The 13,701-nt window shown below is 50.5% G+C and overlaps 1 protein-coding gene across 16 annotated transcripts in view; it reads right to left on the reverse strand.

Moving 5' to 3' along the window:
- The window catches only part of epb41a (erythrocyte membrane protein band 4.1a), a 175,183-nt gene that overhangs the window by 28,904 nt on the left and 132,578 nt on the right, over window positions 1-13,701 (reverse strand). For 12 of the 16 annotated variants that reach the window (XM_059654380.1, XM_059654382.1, XM_059654381.1 and 9 more), the window contains one exon: window positions 1,256-1,306. The exons of 3 other annotated variants lie outside the window; for them this stretch is intronic. In XM_059654380.1, coding sequence (XP_059510363.1) covers window positions 1,256-1,306 — 51 coding nt within the window. Of the gene's footprint in view, window positions 1-1,255; window positions 1,307-10,245; window positions 10,369-13,701 lie in introns of those variants that run through there. One more of the 16 variants, XM_048557948.2, reaches the window with a different exon arrangement.

A 13,701-nucleotide genomic window follows, 5' to 3' on the forward strand; every position in this document is an offset into this window, starting at 1 on the left:
AAGGGATTTGTGGCATCAAAGAAGAGAAGAACAGAACCCTCAAGTACTCTAAATTTTACATAAATTCAGAAAGTTCAATCTCTCTTTTTTAAAACTTCTGGAGGCGGAAGTTAGATAAATACGGTAGACCTCTTGGTTTAAAGGGTATGAGACATATGAAGCAGTTTTGGCGAGAGTTAGAACTGTTAGAAATACGGTATTAAAGTACAAAGGCCACAGCATGCTACAGATTTACAAATGAAGAGGAAAATCATTCCAAGGATTGCACTGTACGCAACATAATAGAACTAAATAACACAGAGAACACATATTTCTCAAGAGTAATAATTAGGGAATATAAATTAGACAGGGGTTTTCATTTTAAAAAGAAAAGAAATTTATCAGTACAATATAGAATTAAAAAATATTGCTAAAAAAGGCCTGACATTGTTTAGATTATAGATTCAAATAAAAGTTCATTTGTGATCATACAAAGATAAGCCACCAAATTGTCAGAACACAAACTATAAGGAATGACATTACAAAAGGAATGCGAGGGCGTTGAAATGCGACAGAATAGAGGTGACAAGGCTTAGTTTTAGGTTTGTCATCAGGAATCTGAATGGAAACTCTTTGGGAGCTTTCTTCTTTGTTTTCTTGTGTAAATGCAGTCCCTGTTGTTTCCTGTTTTCCTTCTATCTTATCTTCTTCCTGTACTAATAGAGGCATTTTCTTTGTCTGCTTTCATGATAGAAGACCAAGAGAAAAAGAGATGAACAAATGCATGATGAAAAACTGAGTTGGAAATAAAAATGGTGTGCAAAAAGAAGGGAACAATGTGGCAGGGGAAGAAATTAAAAAAATGTAGTAAAGATTTGGGCTTGAGGATTTTTTCTATGTGGATTTTTATCTTTAAACTTCATAATTTAAAAAGGGAATGATAGCAAGGGTGAGGTGTATTTTTGGGAACAAGGAGGAAAGGAAAAAAAAGAATAAAATGTAAAAATATTGTAACAGAATAGGGTTCACTTGCACTTTGGTAGTTTTTTTTGAAAGCATATGGCTATTTCTTCATGCAGCCTTTAACCAGCCATGCACTGTTTAGTAGGCATTCTGAAAATCGCAGCAGTGGAAATCTTCCCTGTTAGTTTTGGGAATTTTAAGAGTAGAAAAACTAATGTCTGTTGTCAAGCAACTAAAATAAAGTTTAGCACTGATGAAGTCCGCTTCAGCAAATAAAATATCAGCAATCACAGCACAATTGTAACAACATTACCTCTGGCCCACCAAGCTTCTTTTCAGGGCGTAGGCCTGAAATCACCATGGCCTGTACATATATAAAGTTAGTTATTTTAGACATTTGGAGTACATTTTTCTTGTAAGCACTCAATGGCAACACAGCTGTGAATTACTTAAGTATACAGACTTCCTAATATATTAAAACATTTCCATCATGTAACATATGGGTAATAATCAGAAGTATTCAATTTAGACAGGGCACTTCCATTTTAGTTTTCCTTAAAATGTCACACTACTATGTGACTACTATGTCACAGCTTGTAACTGTTGTTGGAAGTTTTGCTTACTTTCTCTTTTAATTGCATTTATTTAAAAAGGCAAGAACATTTCCTAATTAAGAAAATAGATGTCTTATCATTTCATATTCTTATTGTATGCTTTTTACCCAAAATTCAAGTCTTAAAGGAAAGATCTGAGAGTTGACATATATAGAATTTTAAGGATAGAATGACAATATTTGCTGATCAAGATGAAATCTATTCAGCTCAGTCTCCAGCACGAGATGGTTAACGGCTGCAAAATAATCCAGTTGGTTAAGTATATCTTGTGGGAACAGATTTCTACAAATTAATGTTAAAATTGTTCACTCTGGCTCCAGCCTTGGTTCTAGTTTATGTGACCAGTGATAAAGCTCAATTTGAATTGAGAATGGAATTTTTTTCTGAAATACTCAGCACTTTTCTCAGATGTGCTAGATAATTTCTCAACAGATTACAAAGTTAAGCTAAGTTCTATTTGCATTATATTTTGGTATTTTTCCTCGGTCTTGGGAATAATGTTTAAATTAAATTCCATTCTTATTACATGCAATTCTTGGCTTTTTCCCAAATATTGCAGACCACAATCTGCCAGTCGTCCTGAAAACTGTACATCAGTGCTGTTAAAACACAAGGCTATTTCTTTGCCTGCCTGTGTTCACGTGTTGGCTGATGAATTAGGTCACAGAGCTCCCTTTGTCTCTATTTCCGCCCCTTTTAAAAATAATTAATATGCTAGAAGCAACATTTACACAGGATAATAAAATGTGAGGCTGGATGAACACAGCAGGCCAAGCAGCATCTCAGGAGCACAAAAGCTGACGTTTCGGGCCTAGACCCTTCATCAGAGAGGGGGATGGGGGGAGGGAACTGGAATAAATAGGGAGAGAGGGGGAGGCGGACCGAAGATGGAGAGCAAAGAAGATAGGTGGAGAGGGTGTAGGTGGGGAGGTAGGGAGGGGATAGGTCAGTCCAGGGAAGACGGACAGGTCAAGGAGGTGGGATGAGGTTAGTAGGTAGCTGGGGGTGCGGCTGGGGGTGGGAGGAAGGGATGGGTGAGAGGAAGAACCGGTTAGGGAGGCAGAGACAGGTTGGACTGGTTTTGGGATGCAGTGGGTGGGGGGGAAGAGCTGGGCTGGTTGTGTGGTGCAGTGGGGGGAGGGGATGAACTGGGCTGGTTTAGGGATGCAGTGGGGGAAGGGGAGATTTTGAAACTGGTGAAGTCCACATTGATACCATATGGCTGCAGGGTTCCCAGGCGGAATATGAGTTGCTGTTCCTGCAACCTTCGGGTGGCATCATTGTGGCAGTGCAGGAGGCCCATGATGGACATGTCATCAAGAGAATGGGAGGGGGAGTGGAAATGGTTTGCGACTGGGAGGTGCAGTTGTTTGTTGCGAACTGAGCGGAGGTGTTCTGCAAAGCGGTCCCCAAGCCTCCGCTTGGTTTCCCCAATGTAGAGAAAGCCGCACCGGGTACAGTGGATGCAGTATACCACATTGGCAGATGTGCAGGTGAACCTCTGCTTAATGTGGAATGTCATCTTGGGGCCTGGGATGGGGGTGAGGGAGGAGGTGTGGGGACAAGTGTAGCATTTCCTGCGGTTGCAGGGGAAGGTGCCGGGTGTGGTGGGGTTGGAGGGCAGTGTGGAGCGAACAAGGGAGTCACGGAGAGAGTGGTCTCTCCGGAAAGCAGACAGGGGTGGGGATGGAAAAATGTCTTGGGTGGTGGGGTCGGATTGTAAATGGCGGAAGTGTCGGAGGATAATGCGTTGTATCCGGAGGTTGGTAGGGTGGTGTGTGAGAACGAGGGGGATCCTCTTGGGGCGGTTGTGGCGGGGGCGGGGTGTGAGGGATGTGTCGCGGGAAATGCGGGAGACGCGGTCAAGGGCGTTCTCAATCACCGTGGGGGGGAAGTTGCGGTCCTTAAAGAACTTGGACATCTGGGATGTGCGGGAGTGGAATGTCTTATCGTGGGAGCAGATGCGGCGGAGGCGGAGGAATTGGGAATAGGGGATGGAGTTTTTGCAGGAGGGTGGGTGGGAGGAGGTGTATTCTAGGTAGCTGTGGGAGTCGGTGGGCTTGAAATGGACATCAGTTACAAGCTGGTTGCCTGAGATGGAGACTGAGAGGTCCAGGAAGGTGAGGGATGTGCTGGAGATGGCCCAGGTGAACTGAAGGTTGGGGTGGAAGGTGTTGGTGAAGTGGATGAACTGTTCGAGCTCCTCTGGGGAGCAAGAGGCGGCGCCGATACAGTCATCAATGTACCGGAGGAAGAGGTGGGGTTTGGGGCCTGTGTAGGTGCGGAAGATGGACTGTTCCACGTAACCTACAAAGAGGCAGGCATAGCTGGGGCCCATGCGGGTGCCCATGGCCACCCCCTTAGTCTGTAGGAAGTGGGAGGAGTCAAAAGAGAAGTTGTTGAGTGTGAGGACGAGTTCCGCTAGGCGGATGAGAGTGTCGGTGGAGGGGGCCTGGTCGGGCCTGCGGGACAGGAAGAAGCGGAGGGCCTTGAGGCCATCTCCATGCGGAATGCAGGTGTACAGGGACTGGACGTCCATGGTGAATATGAGGTGTTGGGGGCCAGGGAATTGGAAGTCCTGGAGGAGGTGGAGGGCGTGGGTGGTGTCACGGACATAGGTGGGGAGTTCCTGGACCAAAGGGGAGAAAATGGAGTCCAGATAGGTGGAGATGAGTTCGGTGGGGCAGGAGCAGGCTGAGACGATGGGTCGACCAGGGCAGGCAGGTTTGTGGATTTTGGGAAGGAGATAGAAACGGGCTGTGCGGGGTTGGGGAACAATGAGGTTGGAGGCTGTGGGTGGGAGGTCCCCTGAGGTGATGAGGTCATGAATGGTGTTGGAGATGATGGTTTGGTGCTCGGGTGTGGGGTCATGATTGAGGAGGCGGTAGGAGGTGGTGTCGGAGAGTTGGCGTCTGGCCTCGGCGATGTAGAGGTCAGTACGCCATACTACCACTGCGCCACCCTTGTCTGCGGGTTTGATGGTGAGGTTGGGGTTGGAGCGGAGGGAGCGGAGGGCTGCCCGTTCTGCGGGGGAGAGGTTGGAGTGGGTGAGAGGGGTGGAGAGGTTGAGGCGGTTAATGTCTCGACGGCAGTTGGAGATGAAGAGGTCGAGGGAGGGTAGGAGGCCTGGGGGTGGTGTCCAGGAGGAGGACTTGTGTTGGAAGCGGGTGAAGGGGTCAGTGGAAGGAGGGTTGGGTTCCCGGTTGAAGAAGTAGGCATGCAGGCGAAGACGGCGGAAAAACTGCTCTGTGTCCGACCGTGACTGGTATTCGTTGATGTGTGGTTGTAGGGGGACAAAGGTGAGCCCCTTGCTAAGGACTGACCGTTCGTCCTCAGTCAGTGGGAGGTCTGGGGGGATGGTGAAGATTCGGCAGGGCTCAGGGTGGCTGTCTCCTCTGGGGTTGCAGGCTGTGGGCGGAGCGATGATGTCGTCGGCCGTGGGCGGGGTTCCGTCGGCGTCGACCGTGGGCGGGGTTCTGTCGGCGTCGACCGTGGGCGGGGTTCCGTCGGCGTCGACCGTGGGCGGGGTTCCGTCGGCGGTGGGAGGATCGGGGTGGGCGGCAGCAGCTGAGGTGAGGGTGGTGTGTGGGCTGTAGTACCTGGACGTGGAGGTGGTGACTGCAGCAGCGGTTCCGGAAGTTCTGTGGCCGGCGGAGGCCGATGTGACGTCATCGGTGGGGTCTCCGGCCGTGTCCTCATGGTCAATGGCGGCGGGTGCATGGTGGGGGAGGGGCAGGGACAGAGTCGGGATTTGGGAGGCGCAGGAATCCTCTTGTGGGTGGCAGGGGCCAGTGAGTTGGTTGTACTTACGATTTTTGGTGTCCAGTAAAGCTGAGTGGAACTGAGTGTTCAGTCTGTGGATCCTGCGGAGGATAAAAAACAGCAGGGGTCCTTTGCAGGTCTGGGAGAGGGAGGCTCTGAGCTGGGGCAGGCTGGATTGCAGTGCCTGGAGGTGCCGGCGCATGGCTGCGAGTGTCTGTTTCAGGACTCGCAGGGAGAACCGCTTCTGAAGGGTCTGAATGTTCTGGGTGTAGAGGTGGTCACGGTTGGGGCCAAATTGGGAAGGCTGAAATGTGGACTGTAGTCCCTTGGGGATGATCTGGTTCCGTAGGCAGGTGCTGAGGAAGGTGATGTGGCTGTGGTACCTGGTTTGCTTCAGGACATGGTCGAGCAGTTTCAAGGCCGAAGAGATTACAAGAGAGTTGCAATGGGAGAGAGATTCCCTGAGGTTGGTCCGGAGGGAGGAGGGTAACTTCTTCAGGTTAGGCATCCCTGGCAGAGGCTTCGCAGTGAGGTTAAAATAGTATCAGAGATAATGGGAACTGCAGATGCTGGAGATTCCAAGATAATAAAATGTGAGGCTGGATGAACACAGCAGGCCAAGCAGCAACTCATATTCCGCCTGGGAACCCTGCAGCCATATGGTATCAATGTGGACTTCACCAGTTTCAAAATCTCCCCTTCCCCCACTGCATCCCTAAACCAGCCCAGTTCATCCCCTCCCCCCACTGCACCACACAACCAGCCCAGCTCTTCCCCCCCACCCACTGCATCCCAAAACCAGTCCAACCTGTCTCTGCCTCCCTAACCGGTTCTTCCTCTCACCCATCCCTTCCTCCCACCCCCAGCCGCACCCCCAGCTACCTACTAACCTCATCCCACCTCCTTGACCTGTCCGTCTTCCCTGGACTGACCTATCCCCTCCCTACCTCCCCACCTACACCCTCTCCACCTATCTTCTTTGCTCTCCATCTTCGGTCCGCCTCCCCCTCTCTCCCTATTTATTCCAGTTCCCTCCCCCCATCCCCCTCTCTGATGAAGGGTCTAGGCCCGAAACGTCAGCTTTTGTGCTCCTGAGATGCTGCTTGGCCTGCTGTGTTCATCCAGCCTCACATTTTATTATCTTGGAATCTCCAGCATCTGCAGTTCCCATTATCTCTGATACTATTTTAACCTCACTGCGAAGCCTCTGCCAGGGATGCCTAACCTGAAGAAGTTACCCTCCTCCCTCCGGACCAACCTCAGGGAATCTCTCTCCCATTGCAACTCTCTTGTAATCTCTTCGGCCTTGAAACTGCTCGACCATGTCCTGAAGCAAACCAGGTACCACAGCCACATCACCTTCCTCAGCACCTGCCTACGGAACCAGATCATCCCCAAGGGACTACAGTCCACATTTCAGCCTTCCCAATTTGGCCCCAACCGTGACCACCTCTACACCCAGAACATTCAGACCCTTCAGAAGCGGTTCTCCCTGCGAGTCCTGAAACAGACACTCGCAGCCATGCGCCGGCACCTCCAGGCACTGCAATCCAGCCTGCCCCAGCTCAGAGCCTCCCTCTCCCAGACCTGCAAAGGACCCCTGCTGTTTTTTATCCTCCGCAGGATCCACAGACTGAACACTCAGTTCCACTCAGCTTTACTGGACACCAAAAATCGTAAGTACAACCAACTCACTGGCCCCTGCCACCCACAAGAGGATTCCTGCGCCTCCCAAATCCCGACTCTGTCCCTGCCCCTCCCCCACCATGCACCCGCCGCCATTGACCATGAGGACACGGCCGGAGACCCCACCGATGACGTCACATCGGCCTCCGCCGGCCACAGAACTTCCGGAACCGCTGCTGCAGTCACCACCTCCACGTCCAGGTACTACAGCCCACACACCACCCTCACCTCAGCTGCTGCCGCCCACCCCGATCCTCCCACCGCCGACGGAACCCCGCCCACGGTCGACGCCGACGGAACCCCGCCCACGGTCGACGCCGACAGAACCCCGCCCACGGTCGACGCCGACGGAACCCCGCCCACGGCCGACGACATCATCGCTCCGCCCACAGCCTGCAACCCCAGAGGAGACAGCCACCCTGAGCCCTGCCGAATCTTCACCATCCCCCCAGACCTCCCACTGACTGAGGACGAACGGTCAGTCCTTAGCAAGGGGCTCACCTTTGTCCCCCTACAACCACACATCAACGAATACCAGTCACGGTCGGACACAGAGCAGTTTTTCCGCCGTCTTCGCCTGCATGCCTACTTCTTCAACCGGGAACCCAACCCTCCTTCCACTGACCCCTTCACCCGCTTCCAACACAAGTCCTCCTCCTGGACACCACCCCCAGGCCTCCTACCCTCCCTCGACCTCTTCATCTCCAACTGCCGTCGAGACATTAACCGCCTCAACCTCTCCACCCCTCTCACCCACTCCAACCTCTCCCCCGCAGAACGGGCAGCCCTCCGCTCCCTCCGCTCCAACCCCAACCTCACCATCAAACCCGCAGACAAGGGTGGCGCAGTGGTAGTATGGCGTACTGACCTCTACATCGCCGAGGCCAGACGCCAACTCTCCGACACCACCTCCTACCGCCTCCTCAATCATGACCCCACACCCGAGCACCAAACCATCATCTCCAACACCATTCATGACCTCATCACCTCAGGGGACCTCCCACCCACAGCCTCCAACCTCATTGTTCCCCAACCCCGCACAGCCCGTTTCTATCTCCTTCCCAAAATCCACAAACCTGCCTGCCCTGGTCGACCCATCGTCTCAGCCTGCTCCTGCCCCACCGAACTCATCTCCACCTATCTGGACTCCATTTTCTCCCCTTTGGTCCAGGAACTCCCCACCTATGTCCGTGACACCACCCACGCCCTCCACCTCCTCCAGGACTTCCAATTCCCTGGCCCCCAACACCTCATATTCACCATGGACGTCCAGTCCCTGTACACCTGCATTCCGCATGGAGATGGCCTCAAGGCCCTCCGCTTCTTCCTGTCCCGCAGGCCCGACCAGGCCCCCTCCACCGACACTCTCATCCGCCTAGCGGAACTCGTCCTCACACTCAACAACTTCTCTTTTGACTCCTCCCACTTCCTACAGACTAAGGGGGTGGCCATGGGCACCCGCATGGGCCCCAGCTATGCCTGCCTCTTTGTAGGTTACGTGGAACAGTCCATCTTCCGCACCTACACAGGCCCCAAACCCCACCTCTTCCTCCGGTACATTGATGACTGTATCGGCGCCGCCTCTTGCTCCCCAGAGGAGCTCGAACAGTTCATCCACTTCACCAACACCTTCCACCCCAACCTTCAGTTCACCTGGGCCATCTCCAGCACATCCCTCACCTTCCTGGACCTCTCAGTCTCCATCTCAGGCAACCAGCTTGTAACTGATGTCCATTTCAAGCCCACCGACTCCCACAGCTACCTAGAATACACCTCCTCCCACCCACCCTCCTGCAAAAACTCCATCCCCTATTCCCAATTCCTCCGCCTCCGCCGCATCTGCTCCCACGATAAGACATTCCACTCCCGCACATCCCAGATGTCCAAGTTCTTTAAGGACCGCAACTTCCCCCCCACGGTGATTGAGAACGCCCTTGACCGCGTCTCCCGCATTTCCCGCGACACATCCCTCACACCCCGCCCCCGCCACAACCGCCCCAAGAGGATCCCCCTCGTTCTCACACACCACCCTACCAACCTCCGGATACAACGCATTATCCTCCGACACTTCCGCCATTTACAATCCGACCCCACCACCCAAGACATTTTTCCATCCCCACCCCTGTCTGCTTTCCGGAGAGACCACTCTCTCCGTGACTCCCTTGTTCGCTCCACACTGCCCTCCAACCCCACCACACCCGGCACCTTCCCCTGCAACCGCAGGAAATGCTACACTTGTCCCCACACCTCCTCCCTCACCCCCATCCCAGGCCCCAAGATGACATTCCACATTAAGCAGAGGTTCACCTGCACATCTGCCAATGTGGTATACTGCATCCACTGTACCCGGTGCGGCTTTCTCTACATTGGGGAAACCAAGCGGAGGCTTGGGGACCGCTTTGCAGAACACCTCCGCTCAGTTCGCAACAAACAACTGCACCTCCCAGTCGCAAACCATTTCCACTCCCCCTCCCATTCTCTTGATGACATGTCCATCATGGGCCTCCTGCACTGCCACAATGATGCCACCCGAAGGTTGCAGGAACAGCAACTCATATTCCGCCTGGGAACCCTGCAGCCATATGGTATCAATGTGGACTTCACCAGTTTCAAAATCTCCCCTTCCCCCACTGCATCCCTAAACCAGCCCAGTTCATCCCCTCCCCCCACTGCACCACACAACCAGCCCAGCTCTTCCCCCCCACCCACTGCATCCCAAAACCAGTCCAACCTGTCTCTGCCTCCCTAACCGGTTCTTCCTCTCACCCATCCCTTCCTCCCACCCCCAGCCGCACCCCCAGCTACCTACTAACCTCATCCCACCTCCTTGACCTGTCCGTCTTCCCTGGACTGACCTATCCCCTCCCTACCTCCCCACCTACACCCTCTCCACCTATCTTCTTTGCTCTCCATCTTCGGTCCGCCTCCCCCTCTCTCCCTATTTATTCCAGTTCCCTCCCCCCATCCCCCTCTCTGATGAAGGGTCTAGGCCCGAAACGTCAGCTTTTGTGCTCCTGAGATGCTGCTTGGCCTGCTGTGTTCATCCAGCCTCACATTTTATTATCTTGGAATCTCCAGCATCTGCAGTTCCCATTATCTCATTTACACAGGACCCTGTTTGATATAGGCAAACAAAATTATACTCACATTGCACCTGTTTCATGTAAAAAAAAAGGTGATAGAAATATCTAATGTCAGCTGAATCCCTTGGCACCACTCTGGCCAATCAGATTCTACTTACATCATTGGAAAATTAAGATCGACAGTTTACTGTTCAGGCTGTATCTCCAGGTTAGCATGGCACCCTCTTCTCATGATGTATGCAGTGGTATCCCTTTTTACAAATTTGTCTTGTGTACTAGTTCTGGCGAGTACAAGATGAAACACTTTGACTTTCTGCCTTCTTTTAGCAATATTTAAGTTCTCCATCACTAAGGAGTTTCTCAATTATGTAATTTCAGCTCTTGAACTCATCCTAATACCAATTAAATTTTCAACGCAAATCTGACCACATAACTTTTTCTCTTTCGTCGAAAGCTCAATCTCATTATTAATAGTTTTACTTCATCAGACCTGTCCACTGGCGTCCAAACTGATATCATTAACCCCCAGTCAAAAATCTTACATTCCGACCCCATCTTTCATTTAACTTTCTTCTCAAAGTTGTTAATCATGTCATTTCCTAGCTCTACACTTAACTTATCCCAAAGAATCTGAATCCCTTCAGACTTGATTCCAACTCATCCATAACATTAAGTCCACTCCATTGAATACTTAGAATTAGGATAAAGTTGTCATATTAGAAGGTGCCAGTCTTGAAAAAAAAAATGATATGCTGAACTTAGATTGTAAAACGAGGATATGGCATAAGTTTGATAAATTTCTAAAGGCATAAAGCAGAAGAGAAATACTATCTTGTCTGCAGTTACTGGCGCTGATTTCAAAAGACCAAACTTGCTGCACCATACTCAAATAATTTTCCATCTAGGGAGCAAAGTAAAACTGGACTGAAGCCGAAAGAATAAAGAGTGGCTTGGGATGCCATATAAGGCATGGGAAAGCAAAATACTAAATGAGATGTTGCATTCTTCAAAGACATGTCCTCAAAAGGATGCTTTTAACCATGATTATTTTAAATTACTGCTCACTGTTCAAGAAAGGACATGCTGTTGAAGCTTTTCATCTTGCACTCATCAAGACGGTGTACAATTTCGATATATATTTTAACATGCTCCATTTTTTAGATTTCATTAGATTAGATTCCCTACAGTGAGGAAACAGGCCCTTCGGCCCAACAAGTCCACACCATCCCTTGAAGCATCCCATCCAGACCCATCCCCCCTGTAACCCACACACCTCTCAACACTATGGGCAATTTAGCATGGCCTGCACATCTTTGGACTGTGGGAGGAAACCGGAGCACCCGGAGGAAACCCACGCAGACATAGGGAGAATGTGCAAACTCCTCACAGACAGTCGCCCCAGGTTGGAATCGAACCCGGGTCCCTGGTGCTGTGAGGCTGCAGTACTAACCACTGAGCCACCGTGCTGCCCCGATGAACTTTGAACTGAAGCAGTCAAACAAGCTCCCTTTCCTCAATATGCTAATTTATAAATCTGCAGGTGAATCTTTCCTAATGTATTCGTCAAGATATGTATTGGGATTCCAAAAGCTTCACACACAAGACCGATGCCAAAACAGGGCAGAGAGAGACGCAGTCCTGCAAGAGAATGGCAACCGTGTTAAGATCACTGTCACTGTATATCATGTAATCTCATTGAGTGGGCCTGAGACTGTTGCTTTCAACTCTGCCTCACCATCATCAGCGGCCCCTTGTGGATGAGGATGACTCTCTTTCATCCACAGAGTGAGTCTGCACAGTGACTGCACAGACTGATACGGCTACCACAGGCTCAGTTACATTTGGGGCAGGTGATGGTCATGGGAAGGGGTGGAGCAATGGTGTGGCTGCATTGTCCTTTTGCTGTTTTCACCTGGCTTCCATATTTTTCCCCCACGATGGCAAGTCTTGAGGTGCTCAATGCCTTCTCAGATACGTTCCCACCACACTGGAGGGTCTTCAGCCAGTGATTCCCTGGTACACATGGGAATGTCGCACTTCACCAGTGAGGCCTTGAGGGTATCACTGAAGCACTTCCACTGTCCACCTGGGGCTCGTGACTGTTTTGAATCTGGGAGTACAACACCTGCTTGGGGAGTCTCATGTCGGTCATGCAGATGACGTGCCCAGCCCATCGTGGCTAATCAAGGGTGGTCAGTGACTCGATGGTGGGGATGCTGGCGTTGGTGTGCCTTTCTTCCCAGTGGATTTGCTGGATCTTGTACAGGCAGCATTGGTGGTACTGCTCCAATACCTTCAGGTGTCTGCTTAGTCCAGGGCCAACAGCAGGGCAGGAACCACCACAGCTCTGTAAATCATGGGCTGGGTGTCCAATGCATGTCGTTGTTCTCAAACACCCTTTTGAGAAGTGTAAAGGCTACACTAGCACACTGGAGGCAATGTTGGATCTCTTCTTCAATTGCTGCTCTGGTCAGCCGGACACTTCCGGAGTACTGGAAGTGGTCAACATTCTCCAAGGCCGCTCCATGGTCTTTGATGATCAAGGGACTGCTTCACAATGCTGGGCTGGGTCGATGCAGGACCTTCTCTTGCAGATGTTTAGGATGAAACCCATGCTCTCATGTGCATCCATAAAAGGAGGCGACAATGGTCTGGAGTACATCCTCGGAGGTTGTGTATACACAAGCAATATCTGCGTGCTGCAGCTTGATGACATTGTTTGGGTGACTTTGAGTTTGGCTTGAAGGAGGTAGAGATTGAATGATTTCCCACAGGTTTGTAAGGTAGCTTTACTTCAGCGGGGAGCTTGTCGATGGTGAGGTAAAGCATTGCACCAAAGTAGATTGAGAACAGTGGTTGGGCGAAGCCACAGCCCTGCTTGATACCAATCTGAATGGGGAATGGGTCAGTGGTGGGGCCATTTGTCATTACCATGACTTCCATGTCAATGTGGTGAACGACAATGACAAACTTCATGGTACAACCACAAGGCGCTGCTTATCACACAAATTAATTACATGTTATGATTATCAGTGTAGCTGTGTTGCTAGCTATGTGCGCATATGTCCCATAGCCTGGTGGATAGTATTAAACAGCAAGTCCCTTTGGATCTTTGCAAAGGCACAGTATTAACTGTAGTCAACCCGCCTTTGCTGGCAAACCTCAGAACATAGTGTTCATTAACAGATGTGATTCCACCACTGAACAACACTTGATAGATAAACAATTACAATTCTGCTAAGAATAACACTAACAATTAAGATTATCAGTTGAGTTCACAACCGTGGCTCACTTACACATTCTAGAATCTACATACTGCATATTCAAGCATATGGCATTGAAAAGCTACAGTGTGTGGTTGGCAATGAAAAAGCCATTCCTTGTTATGATCACCACAGCAATGTTTTGATCAGAGTCAACTTTCCTGGTTTGAACTGAAACCAAAAGTTTGGCAGCTAACTGTTCCCTGGAACATTGTTTATGATAATGCTTCCGTCAATCAGAATTAATTTGCTAACCAATTAGTTCCCTCTTTCAGGCAGTATTAATTATTATTCCCTTTAAATATTTTTGTTATTCTGTCGCAATGAGTGAGAGATGAAAAGCTCCGACCT

This window comes from Stegostoma tigrinum, chromosome 24, assembly GCF_030684315.1.
Source record: "Stegostoma tigrinum isolate sSteTig4 chromosome 24, sSteTig4.hap1, whole genome shotgun sequence".
Taxonomy (NCBI): Eukaryota; Metazoa; Chordata; class Chondrichthyes; order Orectolobiformes; family Stegostomatidae; genus Stegostoma; species Stegostoma tigrinum.